We start from the raw sequence: 22,081 nt of genomic DNA, 5'->3' as shown, positions 1-22,081 counted from the left end.
GCCCTTGATTTTGCTTCAACAACTGCCAAGGACACCAACGTTTTTTTCCAGCAATTGTTCCCTGAGCAGTCCAAGCCAATAAAGCTTCCTTTTTCTGTTTGATGGTTTCCCTCATAGCTGGTGTCAAACACCAGGTTTTTGGTTTGCCATCAGACCAAGCTCTTGGCCAAAGCTACGTGTCACAGGTTCCACAATGGAGGTCTTGAACATGTTCTCCATGCTCCCTTTAGATACTGCAAGAAGTCTGCTCAGTGGTGGGAGTTGAAATAATTCTGATCAGACTCTGCCAGATAGACCCCCCTTCCCCATCTGATCTAACCTCACCACCAGATGGTGATCAGTTGGCAGCTCTGCACTTCTCTTCACCAGAGTGTCCAATACACATAGCCTAAGTTTAGATGATACGATCACCAAATCGATCATTGACCTTTTGGCCCAAGGACCTGAGGTACCAAGGGCTTTTATAAGCAACTATGTGTTTGAACATGGTGTTTGTTATGGAAACAAAAGTCCTAAACCTTCCACCACTTGGATTGAGATCAGACAGGCTGTTCCTCTCAAATCCTACTCTCCCAGTTGTCCAGCTGTTGCCACATGTGCACTGCAGTCCCCCAGCAAAACGATGTCCAGAATCAGAGCCTGATGATCTTAAGCCTGGACAGTGTGCGTTATACCAGCTCTCCTCTGGTTTGGCTGGCTGTGACCACACTAGCTGTGCTTCTGCATGCCCTTGTTTATTAGTTGGTGTTGACTAATAAAGTTCTGAATTATCTCCTACCTAGTCTGACATGTCTGGATGTCAAAAATACATTTGATTATAACAGGGATCTGATTTAGGATGTGAAATTCTAAACACATACATTTTCTGTGCTACTGGTCAAATCGTGCTGCGTTCACATGTGTAGCAGGTGGGAGTGTGTCTCTTGTCGAAAATTCTGAATGGGCAGAGAGGAGGTGTGGTGTGAGAGCATGAGCAAGAGAGGGAGAAAAGGGTAGTGTGAGAGACAGAGAGGGAGGGAGGGAGAGAGGGAGGGAGAGAAAGACGGAAGGGACAAAACGCATGGAAAAATTGATATGTAGAAGAATCCCCAAGCAGCAGCATAGCTCCTCTATCGAAGGTGAAGTCAGATAAGGTAAGATTGAGATTTTTCTGTGTTCTTTTCCAAAATTTGATCATTTCTCTTGTCACATTGCTTACATCTGTGAGCTTGCTTTCCCCTTATCGAAAAACCCATTCATGCTTTTCTGTCTCAGTGGAGAAACAGTGATTTGCTCCAGTGAAATGAGTTGTACCTGCATGACATACTACATGTGTGTGTGTGTGTGTGTGTGTGTGTGTGTGTGTGTGTGTGAGAGAGAGAGAGAGAGAGAGAGAGAGAGAGAGAGAGAGAGAGAGAGAGAGAGAGAGGGAGGGAGGGAGGGAAAGAGAGAGAGAGGGATGGAATCTCTAGGGTCAGCCACCTGAATGTTGGTATGCACCACTTTTCTCAAGATCAGCGAAGGGCAAAATAGCAGGTTGCATATATGTGTGTGGCATGGTACAGTATAAAATGAGCAATTCACACTCGTGCCTGAGCACTGAGCTGTCGAAGCCAACATCCTTTTAGTGTGTTTCAGTGGAGCCATGTCGTCAGTGCACGCTGCATCAATCACTCAGCAGGCGGAGTGCCAGCAAGGCTCTGGTGCCCAGCAGCTCCTGGGCAGAGTGCCTGTAGCGCATGTAGACAGGGCTGGAAGCCCCAGGCAGACCGCATAGCCCAAGTCAACCTCTGCTGCCTGTAGCCAAGTGTGAGGCAATTCCAAAGGCCAGAATTGATTCCAGTATGGGTGTAATTCGTCCACCCTGAGGTCAGCTGTGATCTCCGGGTTTGTTCCTCTTCTCCAGTCTGGACTGGTTCTGCTGGTGTGGGACACCGTGTTTTGTTGAACTGTAATTTTCATCAGCTGCTTTTTTTCCATTTGGTCACCATCGCTGAATGAAGAGGCCAAACTGCTTTGATCTGAAACTATCAAGTAATGCAGAGTGAACCATGTTCATTCATACAAGCATCCTGGCAGACACATTCCCCCATCCTATGTCCATGCCCTCCCATTTCCAGTGAGCTGATGTAGAATTTGCCAGTATCAACCAGGAGTGTGATTTGTGTGAGAATATCTGTCTTACTAAAAGTGAAAGAAATTTAATTGTGTGTGTGTGTGTGTGTGTGTGAGAGAGAGAGAGAGAGAGAGAGAGAGAGAGAGATAGAGAAAGAGGGAGGAAGAGATTATTTGATGCATTTCTGCTCTTGGTGTTTCTTGTTTCTGTGAGATTTGAAGCTTAGCAGATTAGAATTTCGAGAGAAGCCTCTTCCAGACTAGGAAAGCGTTAGTGCTGTGTGCATGTGCACATGCTTCCTGTGGAAGAGAGCTGGGATAAAGGAGGAGACATAACAGTGATGAAGAAAAGCCCATGGGAAGGATTTTAAAGTCCTTTAAAAAGTGGTTCCCATTGCTGGGAAAGCCTGTCTTGAGCTTGAGAGCTAGGGTTTTATAGTACGCATGGTTAAAACTCCAGAATAAATCGGCTGCTTTAAAGATTCCAAATGGGAAAAATGTGAATATTTCTGTGTCAGCAGGTTACCAAATTGAAGTAGAGCAAGATTAGGTGTACTTACCACTGCAGTAATCTAACCTAACCCACTTACCACTGCAGTAATCTAACCTAACCCAGATGTACCACTGCATTAACCTAACCCAGACTTACCACTGCAGTAACCTAACCTAACCCACTTACCACTGCAGTAACCTAACCTAACCCAGATGTACCACTGCATTAACCTAACCCAGACTTACCACTGCAGTAACCTAACCTAACCCACTTACCACTGCAGTAACCTAACCTAACCCAGATGTAACACTGCATTAACCTAACCCAGACTTACCACTGCAGTAACCTAACCTAACCCAGATGTACCACTGCATTAACCTAACCCAGATTTACCACTGCAGTAACCTAACTTAACCCACTTACCACTGCAGTAACCTAACCTAACCCAGATGTACCACTGCATTAACCTAACCCAGATTTACCACTGCAGTAACCTAACCTAACCCACTTACCACTGCAGTAACCTAACCTAACCCAGATGTACCACTGCAGTAACCTAACCCAGATTTACCACTGCAGTAACCTAACTTAACCCACTTACCACTGCAGTAACCTAACCTAACCCAGATGTACCACTGCAGTAACCTAACCCAGATTTACCACTGCAGTAACCTAACCTAACCCACTTACCACTGCAGTAACCTAACCCAGATTTACCACTGCAGTAACCTAACTTAACCCACTTACCACTGCAGTAACCTAACCTAACCCAGATGTACCACTGCATTAACCTAACCCAGACTTACCACTGCAGTAACCTAACCTAACCCACTTACCACTGCAGTAATCTAACCTAACCCAGATTTACCACTGCAGTAACCTAACCTAACCCAGACTTACCAGTGCAGTAACATAACCCAGATTTACCAGTGCAGTAACTTAACCCAGACTTACCAGTGCAGTAACTTAATCTAAACCAGACTTACCAGTGTAGTAATCTAACCTAACCCAGACATACCACTGCAGTAACCTACACTGCATGTGCCAGCATTACGAGCTCAGATGTCGATCCTGACAGTCTGAGGTTAATGGATCTGCTCGTCTGTGGGAGAACTCAAGGTCAGGGCTCTTGGCAGGTGATTGACAGGTGACCAGTACCGGACAAATAAAGTTTTTTATTGCTTCTATGTCTGTGGCTGGCACAATACACACTGATTATTAAACAACTCTAATAGGTTCTTGGCTATAAAATCATTCCACCTCAACTTTTAAAGGGAAATATTAAGGCTCATAATTGAAATTGAATCACACTGTTACCTGTTTATTTATTCATTGATAAAAGTGGTGTTTCTTTACAATGAATTATTTCTGTATTTTCCAGAATTTGCAGGGTGTTGTTAATTTCACATCCAACATTTCAAATGTGAACAATGTGTAAAATGTAATAGGTGCTGTATCTATAGTGGGGCGTGTGTATGTGTGTGTATATGTGAATGAATGAACTAGAGTAATTTTCTTGTGTTTCCATGGTGACATGGGCTATGTGTTTATCAGTTCTCAGCACATGTCGCTTCCAGGCTTGGAACAACACACACACATACATTTATATTACGAGTACACACTCACATTGCTCAGTGTGCTGTGACCTTGCTTTTCTTTACCAAAACTGGTGTGAACAGTGTGAACACTATTTATTTCCAACGTCACAGTTTTTATCCATGCATCACTGTCCAATGTCATCATCTACTCTCGCCACCTTTGAGTAAGCTAGTGTGTCTGCTTCATGAAGAGATAACAGACAATTAAAGAGATGGTGACATACAGTACCCTCTAGTGGTGAACGCCAGCATGTGCCTGCACTGCACCATTTGACGATCTGGCTGTTCCTGTTCTCACCACATTAAGTGCTTGTTACCGTGCTGTTTCCGTTCCAGGCCGAGCCGTGGGATCCCCAGTGGGCGTGAGAGAGCACCTCCCTTCACTGATCTGCACTGCACTTCCACAATATGGAACAGAAGGTATAGGAGGAGGTTTGGATTCAGCACCTTCAGACTTGTTGTGTTCTCACTGACACTGGGTTTAAAAATATATATAGTAATGTGAACAATAACACTAGTGAATGGTGATTTTGCTTCCTGGGAAAAAAAGCCCTGTTTATTATGTATTTATGCACACTGAATCCAAACATGTTTCCAGACTTTCCTCTATTACCCATAGCTGTTTGTTTGTTTGTTTGTTTGTTTCCAGTATTTTCACATGTCATTATGTACAGTATGGAAAAAGCAGCACCCAGGAGACATCCTCAGGGTTGGCAGACCGCTGCTGGACACTGAGGAGGGACACATGATGATAAATATAGGCATAAACCATACCGTGTCTGAATGTTTGGACATATTTTAAGCCTTCTGTGTGTCACATATGGTATTTAAGTATGTAAATTCTACATTCTATCATTCTTTTCTAAACATATTTATTAAAAGAAAGTAAAATTTACATATTTAAATTTTTTAATAAAAATTCTAAATGCATATTTGAATTTAGAATCAAACGTACTGTAAGATCCACCTATTTTAGTTTGGGAAGCACAATTTGTTGCCCAGTGTAGTAATATAAAAAAAATTATTACGCTCCACTATTACAGCCAAAACACATTCGTATGTTAGAGCAGATTAATGGAACTGGAGACATTTTGGGCTCCTCTTAAGAGTTTGAGAGGAGTTTGTCACCTGTGCCAGAGTATTGTGAACTCTTTGAGGCTGCCTGCCGGACTGGGGAAAGGCACATCCCTGGGTGATGGATGGTGAGTATTGGGGTAGAAACCCTGCCAGATACACCAACTTACAGAAACCCTGGAGCTCAGCGTGCTGAAGTAGGCAGGGTGAGTCACATTTGTGGCTAATCTCTCCTTCTACCCTGGCACAGGATATGCAGGACCCTGCAGAGGTGTGAAAAGTCCTGTCTGGTGATTAAGTGCAGCTTTGATGCAGGTGGGCTGAATGCCTGTCTGTCAACTTCGTAAGCATGTCCTCTGTTCCCCAGGCAACCTCACCTCAGAGACACATGGTGAAGAGCAGGTCCAAGTCTACTGAGGAAATACAGCAGGCCAAGAAGGTGAGGAGTTCTGTTGGGCCGCCGGCTCCGTCCTCCCTCTGGATATGGATACCAGAGTCCTCTCACTAAGATTTGCAGCTTAACTCTGACTGAACTGTGATCAGGGCACTGACTAACTGGCACAAATGCACAAATGATGGATTTTGTTCATATATAAAATCTGTGTGTGTGTCCATGCAGCAGCAATATTTCTCTCTGTATTCTTGATCTCTAGGCATTTCACATTCCCCAGAAATCACTTCCTGGTGGATCCAATTTAGACAAAGTGAAGGTGAGACATGTGCCCACAGGGTCATCTAGGGTCATCTAGGGCCATCTAGGGCCATCAAAGGCAGAGTACAGCGCAGGATTGTGTTTCCCAGCACCTGAATGTGTTTGTAATTAGTGCTGCTGACTGTACTGTGCCACTAGGATGATGTAGTGGTAAGATGCTTTAACACGTACTATGAGTGAGGGAGATCCGTGTATGAATCACTGTGCTCTTGTTTCAGGAGGGCCCAGAGGAATGTGAAACCCCTGCATTATCCTCAGAGGAGATAAAGTAACATGCATGACTCTGTTCAGCACAACACACACACACACACACACACACACACACACACACACACACACACACACACACACACACACACACACACACACACACACACACCTATTATGTAAAGCACATTATCACATCATCCCTGCTTCCCACATTAAAACCTGATGTTAATTGTCCATAACACAGATGTACTACAGATACACTTCAGATCCACATGTCTCCATATGCACTGTCATTGCAAATTATAGAATGTGCACACACAATAAATGTGGTTCAATTCCTTCAAATACTGGCATGTGTGATGTGTGTGAGCATTTGGGACAGAGTACGTCAGAGTCCATTTTCCTTGGGCTTTTCAACGTATAATTTATGTTTGCAGTGTCACTTAATTCAAAATCGAATTACATTTTTGTTTAAAGAATCAGAACAAGCAATGTGTATTTGTAGTATTCTACGTAATATATGTTTGTAGAGCACAATAATAATTCTATTCAAAATAATCAAATTTTTAAAATTATTATTGTGGTGAATAATTACCCCCCCCCACACACATTCACACACACTTGCACCATACACACTCACACATACACAAATAGATATAGTAATTATTTATCTATAGTGATAATAGCCCTGTCCATAGTGGAGAAGATGGCACAGCACAGCTGCAGACTCTTAAAAGCATCAGTAAATACTTAAGTCTTTCCCCCCAGAGCTTTAAAGTCCACACCAGCTGCTCTTCTGCCTGGGGTGATGTTTGGCTGTCCTTTGTGTGCTCACTTCAAGTTTATAAGATCGTGTTATACACATATAGAATATTAATTGCTGAGCCTTATTATGATTTATGGAATTGGAGGTGGTGTTGCTTCCCAAATGTGTTCAAAAGAAGGATTTTAAAACAATGTGTTAGCGTATTTATACTTTACAATGCATGTATAAAGCACTTGGAAACAGAAGACAGTTCTAAGTGGGTTGACTCGGAACACCTCCTAGCACATAAATACAGCATCAGCCCACTGTGTGTTTATTTCAAACTCCTCCTGTAACACCTCACTTTGAAGTAATAATTCTCCCAAAAAGCACAGGAGCATGCTCTTGAAAGGAAATGAGGAGGAAAAAATGTGAATCAAATGTGAATTGGGTCAGAGATTACCTGAAATGTTTAACAACTACCAAGAAAGTCCAGGTGGTGATTTGCATACTCAGGAAACCCTCATCACTTTGGTGATGGGGAGACTTGTGAAGCTGCTAAAAGCTTTATCATTTCAGTGTGTTGACTGCCTTGTGTCATCTTTTGATATCATGCACCTCAATTTCAACAGTTTAGCAGCAGTCATCATGGGGAAAAAAGTTTGTTTTGCTTATATGGCCTAAAGATCTGTGACTCTCATCCTGAGCAGTCGAGAGTTCTTCATTCCAAAATCACATTCAAGAAGATTAAGACGATGATGTAATTCTGCATTTACATTGGTTTATATAATTTTTTCCCATTGTTTTTCTTTTGCTTTTTAATTTTTTTATTATTATTTCCTATCCTTTAATTCTTATTTCTAATGTATTATCATTAATTTTGTGATTTGAATTTGAATTACTGCTAGCATGAAAGGGGCTTTATAAATTATGATGATTGCTTATGATATATTTTTAAACCATGAAAGACCCCCCCACCCTACAGTAAATGTATTTGGTAGTATGATGAATCATACAGTTCCACTCTCATTTACTCTCTGTTTAAACAACATTTGCTTGCTTAATGTATAACACCATAAAGGAGGCATGTTGTGCTCTATGGAAAACATCTTTGAAGAGCAGCCCACTGTAATTTATATTTTATTCACCATGTTCTACCCTGTTATTGTCTGCACTGTGAAGAAGAAAAGGTCATTTTCTGGGTGTTGATTTTGCATGCTAATGAACTCTGGTCTCATTGGGAACCCAGTGGGGGTTCAGGACGTCCACAGTGCAGTGACGGAGAGGTCTGCGATATTTACGGGACATCTGCAGAGTAAAGGGTGTTCGAGCAGCGTGGGACGCCTGCTTGATGCAAGACCACAATATGACACAACAACAGACGCTTCAGGTTTCGCAGCTTCTTGTCTGATGCATACGGGGACGAGTCATATATATTCATGGACTGGCAAGGAAAATGTGGGTTTGTTTACTGTTTCCTGCTGATATCGGATGTCTCGAAATTTTAAAAGTGAGGCTGAGAAAAGAATTAACAAGCATTTCCAAACATGATTTCAAGGATTCAGACATCGGAGCTTGTTTGAAAACCCTTCAATGAGAAAATTCTGTTTTGTTTCTTAAACACCACGATGCGCATTAGAAATGCTCACAAGGTCAGGGTTGCCCACCAGGCAATAGGACTGCCATAGGACTCTTTTTTATGTATAATCTTTAAGAACTCTTCACACAGTGCATTAACACCATTCATCTGTGATCAACCATCATCCCGGTTGGACACATTAATTGTATTTTAAAGTCTTCTTTAGCAATTACCTCACTGTGCCAGATGGGCAGTCCAATGTCCTTTGGTTTATCTATGCATTCACCAGTAAATTGTTCTTCTGGATACCTTGTAAATGGTTGACGTATGATACTAATGGAAATTTGGATCAGCTGAGGCTGAGTATTCAAATGCTGGCTGATCTTTGAGAGTTTAATTAACCTCTTCAGCTTTTAAGCTTTTTTCAGCACTTTTCTGAGTATTTTTTAAAGTCCTTCCACCCATTATCAGCCCTTTCTCCAGACACTATTGCCTCTGCGTTGTTGCACTTCAATATGACACGGTGACCAGTTTTGGCTGAACCCAGGTCCTAGTTCAAGCAGGGATCTCATGCCGGAGTGTTTTGCAGTGGTGGTTACAATTTGACAGAGGCTAACAGGTCCACTGCGCTTGGTCCTGGCCCTGAGTCAGCAGGTCCACACCTTGCAGTCGGTTACACCTGATGCAATCGAGCGCTCACAGCCAGTGGGTCTGAGCACCTCTTAAATCAGGCCATAAGTGTCTGATGCTCCCGATGAGCAATTTCACGTTATTAAAGTCATTTTGGTTAGTGTGCAGAATGAACAAGTTATACTTTAATAAAGACTCGTCAAGCAGGCCAACTTCGATCGTCTGATCCCTGGATCCAAGCCATCCCAATTAATGAGTATGTTTTGAACATTATATAAGCTTTCTTTTATGCTTGTTATTTTGAACATATAATTATATGTAAAACAACATTCAGTGGTGGTGGAAAAAATCAATATATTCAGTCTGAATGAATTATCCCATCTGTCTTACTCAGAGGAATCCCTAAGCCTTGGTTTCTTGGGACACAGAGCTGAATGCCAGCTGGCAGGAATTGATGTATTTCCCTTGGGGTCACTGTCTTTAGCCCAAAGCTGAACTACTGAATTATATAACTTTCTCAGGACATAAATCGTTTTGTTTACCATGTGTCTAGACTCTACTAGCCAAGCCACGACCAGCGCTCAGGTGATGGCACAGACAAGTGTGCATGATGGATGTAGATGAGGCATCTTTCATCAGAAGTCAAATCTGAACATGTTCCATATCTGAGAGCCCAATTAGAGATGGAGTAATGGAATGAACCTGATTGATACATCCAGTAATTCCACGAGCCAAGCAAGGCAATCTATTCAAACCCTGAAGGTGAAGATGATGTTTTAACACTGCCACATCAAAAGACTTTTTTCAAACACATTTTTTGAAGTAGGTACTATAAGTCTGCTACACTTGAAACGGTCTCGATAGCTGTCTGAAACAGCTTTTGGTTCATGAGATGTTTAGTTGCATAGTGGACAGTAAGAGGGCATCTTGGTTAATGAGTGAAGGAGCATTATTTAGAATTCACGTGGCTGGACGCTTCATATATAAACCTGGAATTCCCATTACACCAAGAACGATCAGTCCTGACCACTTCTCACTGGAACCAGAGACAATTTAACGTCATCCTCTTCATAAGGTAAGAGGCATGTCAATTACATTAAAATGTGTCAGGTTTTCTGTGCAAGAGTGACAATGTTATTGAACACTCATTGACATTCCCTCAACCTGTATATTATACCTGTGGATCTCCTCAGTACATAGTGAGTGGTTGAAAAAGGAACGTGTGTGTATGGGCACACCGTGGTATTAATGTAGGGGTTCCACTTCATTGCAATATGGGACCTGGTCCTTAGTTCAGTGAGTCCAGCCCCCTGATCCTCCCTGTGCTTGGCTCACAGTTTCTGCTTCTACTAGTTAATATGTTGGTTTTGTTGGGCTGGTAGCCTTAGGTAGCACAATTTTCAGGGTTTCATATTTGTTCATGAATTTCCCAACATAATGAGAAATTTAATTACCGTAGTTTCCTTTCATTTTTGCATTATATATTTTGGCATGAGGCTGACAAGGTGTGTTGAAGGTTTGCTTGCTGAGTATAGTCCCTTTACACTGAGTATATTCATTTAAATGGAATATATTCTATTAAACTGAGCATATTCATTTAAATTTAATATATTCCATTTACACTGAGCATATTCCCTTTACACAGTATATTCCCTTAAACTGCAATGAAGCCCCATGATCCATTCTAGACACACAATGCCACTTTCGTGAACTTAAAGTAAAATAAAAATAGTCAGTCTGGCATTTCCAAAGCGGCTTAATGTGTTTACAGTGCAATTCAGTCATGAACATCCCATAACTGCTGTTTTGAAGTGAGTACTCTCCCCATATGTATGAGTTCAACACTATATGGCTGTAGGCCTGTGTAATTTCACTGCCATTCACAGCTCTTTGGAAAAGTGCATTAGCGAGGGTCCTGTGAGAATAGCGCACTCGTGAACTCAGCACAAAAAATTTGTTTGTCTAAAGATAAAACACACATTTGAATTGTATTGCAGGTGGAGGTAGCTGGAGCAATTAGACCAGATGCTTGGGTGGCCATCTGGGATTGGAAATGCCTTTTACATCTTAAACAAGCTGTCGTTTAATTTAATTTCAAAGCAATGAATTATGTCACATTTTAGAAGGCTCGTTTAGTAGGGCTGAAGTAAACCTGAATCTGCTAGTCAATCTGCATGTGTTGCAGGCCCCTTTATAGTAAGAACAGTATAATGTGGCTGTATAATTACCATCTTACACACGTTTTCGTCCTATACACTTTCCACCCTAGGAATCATGGAGTGTTGTACTGTTTCTTAAGTGACTCTCCCTGTCAAGCAACTGAGAAAAGAATCGATTCTGTTTTTTTTTTTTATGTCAGTCACTTTTTCCTTCCATATTTGCCATGTTCAGTGATGGATCGCCATAGCGTCAGAGGGTGCAAGTGTGTGGAGTCTGACCCGTGTGGGAAAGCTCACTTCAGCTCCACGGTGGACCAGAGTAGCAACTGCTGCCATCACTATGCCTGCCCTCTGTCCCACACACCCTGGCAAGGAGGAGGACTGCCCAAAGTCCAAGGTGTGTGTGTATGTTGTTTGTGTGTGAGACTTATCCTTTACCTGTCACAGATTGTACAAAATACCTACTTCAGTTGTTTGGATGTGTTCTGCAGAGCATCGTTTGTATTGAAGTAGCAGAGTTCATAAACCATCACATATCTGCCTATGTGCAGCCATGACTGCTGATGGAATAACTCTGACTTTGTGTCCTCTGTCCTGCCGCTGTGTTTCCTCTCGATCAGTGCCAAGCGTGCCTCCCAGAGAGGAGACTGGGGGAAGGAAGCCGCTCCTCGTCGGAATGATGAAGGTTCCGCTCCTCTTCTTCCTCCTCTACTGCTTCGTCTGTTCACTGGACACCCTGAGCTCATCCTTTCAGCTGGCTGGGGGTAGATCCACTTCTCCGCCCGCCCCCTTTGATGGGAGCGTTCACCCAGCTGCACACACTGTAACAGAGCTTTGAAGGGCCGTAACTTCACAGGAAGCGTCATGGAACACTTCCACTTGTCCTGGGCCTGTTTTCTGGATTAAGTCTTAACCTTGTTGCTATGTTCAACAGCATTCTTCATCTGCTTCAGCATGCATGTCTTCAACACTCACAGGTAAGGTGGCAGGTGATATCTTCCAGGACAGTGCAATCCTGTGTAACCCCGTAGCAGGACTGGTGGTTGGAATTCTGGTAACGGTATTGGTGCAAAGCTCCAGTACCTCCACATCGATCATCGTCAGCCTCGTCTCCTCTGGATGTGAGTGTTACAGCCAGGCAAACATCACACTGAAACCATCCAAACACCCTTCTCCTGAATACACCACACGCTTGCTGCATTATATATGGTAAGCAATCTCCCTCCCCTGTGCGTCTCACTGATGCAAACCAGTAAACATTCCAACCCATATTACTGAATACAGGTCCAGATCCAAATCTGTTTCTAAAACTCCATGCCCTACTTCTTACATAAGCACGTTTATTCAGAGGAATCGTTCCTAAACCCAGGAGTTTGGTTTCAGGAGCGCCTTAGTGTTCCGTGGTTGCATCATCTAAAACATTCTTCTTTAAAACCTGTACTTTATGTTGCTTCACAAGCATGTATCTCTGATGAGCTCAGTACTCAAAGTAAATGACAACCAGGCATGAAAATCCACAAACCTGTAGAAGAACAACAGACAGTAGAAGTTAAGACATTAATAGGTTTTAAAATTAGAAGAAAAAAAAAACCTGCTGGCCATGTGTTGCAGAGTTTGAGTGCCTTTGGCTGTCATATAAATGTTTGAATAGAGGATCTGCCAAAATGGAGTGTCAAAGTAATGTTTGTAAATGCTCATATATGTGCATTCAACAGGGAAATGGCATGGAATTAAACCCACAGAGTGTCAGCCAATGTGTCTTAAAAAGCAAAGGAAGCTCAAAAGAACACCATGACAAGAGTAACACCGAGACACATTCGGGAGAATGTCAGGTGGCTTCCACACACTGTGGCCTCGGGTGGCAGAGTTGCTCTGTTTGTTGGGGCAACCCTGGCCTGGTGGGCAACCCTGGCCTTGTGGGCATTTCTGCCTTTGGCTTCCGTCTTGCTGAGACCATGAAGATAAGATAATTGGAATTGTGACTGTGGTCCCAGCGTATTCACACAGAGCACGAAGATCTGCTTTAATATGCGGATATTAACTTCAATTTAGCTGCTGCTTTCGGCAGCAGAGGAGAGAGTAATTACCAGTGATTACCGATGCTGAAGTCAGGGGGGGACTTCTTGGAGCAGAGACAGTACTTCTGTGCTTAGCTCATTTCATTTGTCCTGCAGGTCAGCAGCACTAAGGGACCGTCTGGGATGAAAATCACTGGCCCCAGCTTTAATAACAAGTCATGGCAAGAATGAGGATTATGCTCAAAAGTCTGTGGTTCCTAAATTGCTAGGTTGTGTAATGATTCTGAAGGCTTCCTGGCTTGATTTGAACTGGAGACTATCATCAGTCCGTCTTTCATGAGCCATTCAATTACGATCATTTCTCAATTGTACAAATGCAGTCAGCTCATATATAGATTTGTGTGTGTGTGTGTGTGTGTGTGTGTGTGTGTGTGTTTAGTGTTAGAAGTGAAGTCTGCTGTCCCCATAATCATGGGCTCCAACATCGGTACATCCGTCACCAACACTATTGTTGCTTTGATGCAGGCAGCGGAGAGGAGTGAATTCAAACGGTAAACAGGCGAGACAAACAGCTCTATTTCAACATCACATCACGACCCATCAGCCTTCCCCACCCTCATCACCTCTGTTACAAACGTCATCCTCATCGGATGATTACGCCGGTGAAAGAGAACACACCCATGCCATTCTGAATGTGATTACCCATGACCTCTTCCTGGCTTTATTCTGATTCACCGTAAAGGAACTTTATGTCCTAATCAGTATCACGCTGAGGCTTGTGCATTTTCACACGCATATTAAGAGACCTGCAGACATAATCCATCATGGAGCAGTAAGTATGGATACGCCATATACCCCGGCCCTGACCTCCTGCTGTCCCTCCCCACTCTCAATCACCCCATCCCCTGTGTCTGTGCAGGGCGTTTGCAGGCGCTACGATCCACGACTGTTTCAACTGGCTGTCTGTCCTCGTGCTGCTCCCCCTGGAGGCGGCCACGGGCCTGCTCAGTCTCCTGGCGCGGACCACCATTAACAGCTTCCACATGCAGAGCGGCGAGGACGCGCCCGAGCTGCTGAAGGTCATCACCGACCCCGTCACCAAGCTCATCATACAGGTGGGAGCAGCGAGAAGATCTCTCAGCCTTTGAAACAGCTGCTAGTGGTTACGTTGTGCAATGTTCCCTTTACGTTTCGTTGTGTAGTATTCACCGGGTGCGTGCGTATGTGCGTCACAACAGGGTATGTTGCTGTAATTGACATGGTGCATTCATGGTGTCTGGTTTAAACGTGATGCAAACTTTTGCCAACATCTGTCCCGACTGACAGCTGGATAAATCTGTGATAACGGGCATCGCAATGGGAGACGTGCACATGAGGAACCGCAGCCTGATCAAGATGTGGTGCAGAAGCAGTCTTCTCACGGTACCCACACCCCTGCTCACCTCCTCTGGACTCCCATCACTTCCTCATTCCATTTAGATGCATGTTCCATTTGGATGTGTGGTTTGAGATCTGGAAACTGTGGAGCCCATGCCCTGCCTGCTGTAACACCTCTGATCTAATACCTCCGTGCATCCTGTAATCAAGCCCTCTGTGAGTGGAGTCGCACTGAAAGGAGGGAAATCGTAGTAATATCTGATACATGAACACCAGTTAGAATCTGCGTAAGGGAAGAAATCTCATGATCTGTTTCCAACGCTGGGTTCAAGCCCCACGTAACTACCAAAGACTCTGGGAGATTGAGACAGAAGGGGAGGAGGAAGAGGAGGAAGAGGTGGAGGGGGGAAGAGGAGGAGGAGGAGGGGGGAGGAGGAGGAGGAGGAGGAGGAGGAGGAGGAGGAGGGGGGGTGTTGTGCCTGTGTTTCTTGACATATTCATTTATTTGTTTTCAAGTTACTCTGAGATTCTTCCTCCGGCGCAGTATGCTAATGCATTTGAAATTCTGAGTGGTCCTGGTGAGACTAGATGAGTAGAGAATACAGGCACTCACACCTCAAATAAAGACAGCTTGGATTATAAATGGCACTTTTTGTTCTCAAGTGCTGTAGCAACAATTATTTTGAGAGTGTCACGGGTCTGCGCTTCAGGCAGGAGAAAAAGCTCTCAAGGTAAAACCCTGTCAATAGCAGCAAAGCTCATCAGCCACAGGCACGCTTTCACTCCTCCCGTGTGCCTCCTCGTCCTGACACGCTGACATACATCATGTGTGTGTAGGTGTGTTTGCGGTCAATTCTGTAAGCTCTTGTGTATCGTCTGTAGAATATGTGTGTGTGTGTGTGTGCACATATACACATACACCCTTTTAGGTAACTATAACCTGGAGAAGATTTGGTCATGATTTACATGGGTATAGAATTAGATATAAAGGGAACATCTAAGAGAATTTTGCATACTGAAGTGAATGCAGTTCAGTAAGACCCCCAAAGTTAAGGAAACTCACAAAGCTAGTTTTGCATCTACAGACTTTAGTAAGTAAGTAAGTAAGTAAGTTTATTTATAAAGCACATTTTATATGACGGAGTCAACCAAAGTGCTGTACAGAGGCTAAAAAGTACAATATATGCCCAACTCATATGAAAAACACGTAAAATTTTACATAGCATAGAAACATTTAAAATACATACAAATACACCAAGTAAGATAAATATACAGGTTTTAAAAGGCCAAGGTAAAAAGATGTGTTTTAAGTCTCGACTTGAAGGTTGTAAGAGATGGAGCAGATCTAACCTCGAAGGGGAGACTATTCCATAATCTCAGAGCTGCAACTGAAAAAGCTCGTCACCTCTCAGCTTCAGATACTTTAGAAGTTATCTCTTTGAATTCCATTTGAGATTTAATTTAGGAGCATTGGAATTTAAATCTACATTACATTTGTATGTTTTATTTTGTAATGTTTTGTAGAAATGTTTGTAATTGGGATTTCATTACATTAATGACTGAGAGTTCATTTGTTTCACTCTTTCCTGCTTTTGATCTCAAGCCATCATCGAACTCTTCAGCAATTGCTTCTCAGAATTGCTTGTCCCTGGTACATTGTGGGAAGGACGGCAACCTTACCCCACCAGCAGAGAAATGTATGTGGAGCCACCATTAGTTGAATGAGAATTCTGTTTCAGGAATCAGCTCAGTGTATATTTACATCATAACTGTTTGCTGCTCGCATTCATAATGTTCATTGTTTTGTGGTGTTCATTTTTTATTTATCTGTCAAAATGTCTGACCTGTTAACCTGCACTTTCATTTCTCTGCTGGTTGGTGCTGTCATTTTCCTCCAGGTTGGCATGTGTTTGCAAACACTGACCTCTCTGACCTGTCTGTGGGTCTGATCCTTCTGGCCGGCTCCCTCGTAGTACTCTGCTCCTGTCTCATTCTCATTGTCAAGGTCCTGAACTCAGTCCTGAAAGGTCAAGTGGCGAGGGTCATCCAAGGGGTCATCAACACAGGTAGGTGTCATGACTTATTTAGTTAAATTATAGAGCATTTACTTGGTCTTTTTCGTGTAGTTTTGAAGCCTGGTTATCCTTATTTATCTGCCACTGTATCTCTAAATTTCGGGGTTTTGTTTGTTTAGATTTTCCATACCCCTTTGGTTGGCTGGCCGGATATCTGGCCATGTTCGTCGGTGCAGGAATGACATTTTTGGTGCAGAGTAGCTCAGTCTTCACCTCTGCAATGACTCCTTTGATTGGTAAGTTTGCTAGTAATAGTTTCTTATTTCATATGGACCCTACATACTGGTTGTATTTCATCACTGGTCACGTGTTACAGAAATAGAACAGCTGAACTTCAAATGTATAAATAGGTCTGATCTCTAATCAATATGATAAAAGGATGAACTGAACCACAGAACTGAGACACTGAACTCCTGAATTGTGGTTTGGTTAGTGGAATCCTTCTTAAGGCTGGACAGCCACTCTCCTTAATTAACATAAGCAGAAACACTGATCTCAGAACAGTGCTGATTTTCAGCCTAACATTCAGACATTCTCTTACTTAGTAGTTCTGCTAGGGCCATAGATAGAAAAAAGGGGGGTGGGTTAGGAATATAATTATCATGTACAGACCATTAGCTGGAGTATAATTATCATGAACAGACCATTCGTTTCTGTGTGTAAAACCAAAGATTAATTAAAGTGAAATTAAAGCATCAAACTGTGAAGATCGGGGCTGGCTTAAAATGCCATGCAATGCAGAAAGTAGAGAGTGAATACTTGATGATGAAAGTGTTGCGAAAGCTCAAATTCATCAGTGGCCTTGAGTTAAACTTTAATTCACTTTGTTCTATCTCAGTGAAAACAAATGTAGTTCTAGGAACAGTGATGGAGAAGACCTCAGACCTGCACATGTTAATAGGTGTTAAATATTAGCTCAGCTAAGACTTGTGCCGCAAGACAGCGCACCTAATTACAGCCCACTTTCTCATTAGGCCATTCAGTCATTATTTAACTTGTTGCCATGACTCACCAACTGCTGTTTAATTTCACATATTATTACATTATAAATCACTAAGATCGTCTTTGAGATTGTGGTTAGAAGTGATCATTATTTTTTAAAACAACTAAGGCCAACGATGTGCCTGGAGGTTTCAATTGCTAACAAGAGGATTTGCTCTGCCAAAAAGACTGAAAACTTTACAGCTTCCTACAAAACAGGTGCAGTCAGGTGCAACATTTAGGGGGATCTGTTAGCAGAAACTTAATACAGTTTACAAAACCATGTACACTGTGTATATACATCTTGATTTGCCTGGAATGAACCCTTCATATCTACATATCAAGCAGGTCTTCTTCCAACATGTTTCTATGGTAGCTCAGAATATACAATCCAGACCCTGGACTAGAGGTCCTGTTCCCTATGAAGATGTGATGGGTCCATTCTATACTAATAAAAACACAACAGTTCATAGTTACAGGTGGTGATGCACTAATGAAGTCACGGTGTTGTATTCTATGTTCCATAAAACCCTTTTACTGCATTGATACTATCGTTACCTTTTTGGAATGTCTTTGCTCAGACTCTGTTCAAAGCAAACATATCCAATTTTCCCCTTTAACCTGCTGACGATGATTCTTCTAACCGCTGACTGATCTAGGGATTGGTGTGATCAGCCTAGAGAGAGCGTACCCTTTGACCCTGGGCTCCAACATTGGCACAACAACCACTGCAATCCTCGCGGCACTGGCTAGCCCAGGAGACAAACTGCCTGCTGCTTGTCAGGTGAGACAGTTAAAGGGACAGTTCAGCAAAGAGAAAGAAGTTAATTTCCACAATTTGTCACAAGGACCAAAAGTAGTATATCTACCAAGACATGTTCAGTGACCAACATTTCTTTCTAAGTCTCATAACAATTGAAATAGGATTTCAGTTCAGTGAAACCTGAATTTTTCAGTAGATCTATGTGGAAATCTTCCCATGCTTGCTCTAAACAGCAAGTGGCTCTTGGATCATTTCATGGGGACTTGGTGATCTGGTTTAGGATGCACAATGACCTTTTGATGAGGGGTTTGTGTACAACCTTAACATGTCTTCAGTTTTAAGCCAAGCTCTAATTGTCCTCAAGCTGGTGATTAGATGTTTGGTTGGTTTTATTCACTCTTATACTCCTGTGGCTCCTTATCAGTAGCTGGCAGTGTTTGTGAATTTAAGTAACACAGCCTCTTGTTGTCTTTCACAAAATGATACCCAATTAAGCCCTAAGGGAAAGTGATTCCAGCCACCTATGTAATTAAGTGGGAACTTGTAGGTCAAAACGATTATGTCTGGCCTTTAAGTACTGTAATGTATGGCTACAGAGAGAAAGCTGAGGGCATAGATGTAACGTGAAAGGAACAAACGGTAGCAAAAAACGAGACATAATTGGAAGGGAGAAAAAATAAGAAAAAACATATATATATATAATATATATATATATATATATATATATATATATATATATATATATATATATATATATAGAGAGAGAGAGAGAGCAAGACAAAAAACCTTGAATGAGGAGAAAGAGGCACAGTTGTTTGTGACCATAAGCAAAGGTGCTGCAGGCTAATATCAGCTACTTATCTGTGATGCATGTTTACTTGGGGTGTGTGTGTGTGTGTGTGTGTGTGTGTGTGTGTGTGTGCACTATCTAGTGAGTCAGCATTTTTTTTCCATATTCTCTAACTCTGAGATATTGTGATGGAAATTGCACTTTCGTTTCCAGTGAGCTAAAATACAGTTTATCAGAACTGCAAGGCAAAACCCATTATCCTGTGTCTACCTCTCCTCCATGGCTTAACCACACAGCCCCACTAGATGTTACTCTCTCCACTGCCTTGCTCTCGGCCCTCAGATTGCGCTGTGTCACTTTTTCTTCAACGCCTTCGGGATCCTGCTGTGGTACCCGCTGCCCTTCAGCCGCCTGCCCATCCGCATGGCGTCGGCGCTGGGCGAGCGCACGGCCAAGTACCGCTGGTTCGCCGTGCTCTACCTGCTGCTCTGCTTCCTGCTCCTGCCCTCGCTGGTCTTCGGCCTGTCGCTGGCCGGCTGGCGGGCCATGGTGGGCGTGGGCGCGCCCTTCGCAGGCGTCGCCGCCTTCATCGTCCTGGTGAACGTGATGCAGTCACGCAGCCCCGCCCACCTGCCAATGCAACTGCGCAGCTGGGACTTCCTGCCTCCCTGGATGCGCTCCCTCAAGCCTCTCGACAAGCTCATCACCAAGGCGACGGCCATGTGCTGTGGCTCCGCCCAGTCTGCCACTGCCGCCGCCCCCACCGCCGACCCGGAAGCCGCCAGCAACCGCGATATGAGCAACGTTATATCAGCGCCATCTCAGAAGAAAGCCTGGCTGATGTATGAGAACCCGGTGCTGTCATATCAGGATGAAACGCCTCCACAACCACTGGTGTTTAAGCTGAAGGGACTAGAACGATGTAACAGCACACCCCTGTAGAAACAAAATGACCAATCACAGGCCATTTATGTTTCAAGAGTTCAATTTGATTGGCTCTGCAGATCAAACACTATGATTATGATCAGTCAATGGGCTGTTTTATTATTATTATTATTATTATTATTATATTATTTTATTTTTTTACATAAATAGCTTGATGTCTGCTTTTACAGAAAGCTGTTAGAGAAAGCTGGAAGCGGTACTACCTGAGTGCCAGTGAGAACATGGTCATTGATGTATGTGCTGAGTAGATGGTTCAATGCCATCACAAGCAGCATTGTGAGACTGATTATCCCTTAACAAGCTTCACTGCATGAAGAACAAGTGACTGGCAGTTTAAAACATACATAAAAACATCAAATAGTGATACAAGTTGTGTAAAAAAAAGCAATTACACGCCAATACAACAGACATTAAATATGACGAGGCACAGCTGGCGGTGCTTGACTGGTGCCCCTTGTGTCTAGTCTTGGCACTCCTGCGGCAGGCCCTCTATACACTTTCTTTACATTTTGCTTAAAAAATTTGCTGTGCAGTGCTATTGAGAAGCTAATCCAAACTCACCTTTCATATGTAAGTCTGAGTAAGTGTGGTATTTGTAATATAGCAAAATATGTGTGGCATTTTTTAATTTAACAAATTGTAATTGTTAAAAAAATGGCGAACATCAATGCTACTTTGTAAACAGTACCGTGCGTGTGTGTGTGTGTGTGTGTGTGTGTGTGTGTGTGTGCACATGCGTGTGTGTGAGTGCACGTGCGTGTGTATGAATTAGTTTTGTAATGCATGGACTCTTCACACTCCAGATCACGCTCCACCCGCTTCACACACACATGCTGTAAGATGTTGCCCATTTCACAGAAAGGGATGAAGCAGCCCTAAACAGATGGATTTCTGAAACTCTGTCTAGACAAGCATGTCACCATTCAGCCATCTGCAATGACTGAAAACCAAAGGCACTGAAGTTAAATAACTCATTTGTTACTGTCAATAGAATTAGGAATGATGCAGATGGGTGTGTATTCTCCACATCCCTTGACTTGCAATTATTGAGTGACTTCATAATCAATGTCACATACACACAATTGATGCAATATTGTTCATGTGCATTAGTGTAATTTTAAATCTCTGTGTAGTAATGGGTAAAATGGGTTAAAAAAGTAACACAGATTTAGCTCAGACTGGTGTTGCACTTTATTATAGCAAATGTTTTTGTATTTGCAAAAGACGCAGTAATGTACAAAGGCTTAAGATATTTTATGTATGATTAAAGGTCAGAACTGGAATCTTGATGCGTTTAAATGTACAAGAGTAAAAGTGACATCTGTCAAAGCAAAGGAAGGCCCTTGTCTGACTATCACACAAGCTCTGTGAGTTTCTTTATTAGCTAGTTAACAGTTTTGGGTTCATTCCTTAGGAAGATTATTTTCAGTGCAGTCCAAGTCGTTGCTGTATGTCATGCAGTTTATATCACAATGTTTCAAAAGCCATGTCCATGTGATAAAAAAATTATACAACATGCTCCCGGAAAGAATCCTGTTCAATTACAAATGATTATGTTGTAGTAAATAAAAAAAAACTGCGAGGCAAGATCACAGATGGAGATGCAGCCACCTCGAACTTTGTTCAACATTTGAGCCTGCACAGAGAACAGTAAGTCTCCGCTATGTAGCCTATATTTCACATATAACAGCTAGCTAGCTGGATAATAATCTAGAAAACAGCGGCATAAAGATAAACGATAGCTAATGTGAAGGAAGCTCACTCCGACTGTTCATTCCTCCAAGATATTTTTCAACTGCTAGTGATTTTACTGAAAAATTAAAGCATTTAGGAACCAC

At 42.7% G+C, this 22,081-nt stretch overlaps 1 protein-coding gene and 1 long non-coding RNA gene across 2 annotated transcripts; both read left to right on the top strand.

Annotated features, from left to right (window-relative positions):
* Positions 1-1,027: 1,027 nt before the first annotated feature.
* LOC143514587 (uncharacterized) lies at positions 1,028-6,505 on the top strand. Its single transcript, XR_013130907.1, has 5 exons — positions 1,028-1,133; positions 4,522-4,605; positions 5,627-5,698; positions 5,913-5,969; positions 6,190-6,505. It is a non-coding gene; the product is annotated as an uncharacterized LOC143514587 (long non-coding RNA).
* Positions 6,506-10,154: 3,649 nt separating this feature from the next.
* slc34a1a (solute carrier family 34 member 1a) lies at positions 10,155-21,761 on the top strand. The gene is made up of 12 exons (XM_077005939.1): positions 10,155-10,210; positions 11,527-11,691; positions 11,915-12,058; positions 12,272-12,415; positions 13,752-13,863; positions 14,232-14,427; positions 14,639-14,734; positions 16,293-16,386; positions 16,588-16,755; positions 16,884-17,000; positions 18,405-18,529; positions 19,641-21,761. Exons 2-12 carry the CDS (start codon positions 11,529-11,531, stop codon positions 20,238-20,240), a joined length of 1,959 nt encoding a protein of 652 aa, XP_076862054.1. The 5' UTR covers positions 10,155-10,210; positions 11,527-11,528; the 3' UTR covers positions 20,241-21,761.
* Positions 21,762-22,081: the final 320 nt, after the last annotated feature.

Source organism: Brachyhypopomus gauderio, chromosome 5 (genome assembly GCF_052324685.1).
Source record: "Brachyhypopomus gauderio isolate BG-103 chromosome 5, BGAUD_0.2, whole genome shotgun sequence".
Taxonomy (NCBI): domain Eukaryota; kingdom Metazoa; phylum Chordata; class Actinopteri; order Gymnotiformes; family Hypopomidae; genus Brachyhypopomus; species Brachyhypopomus gauderio.
This window is presented reverse-complemented; position numbering and strand designations above follow the sequence as displayed.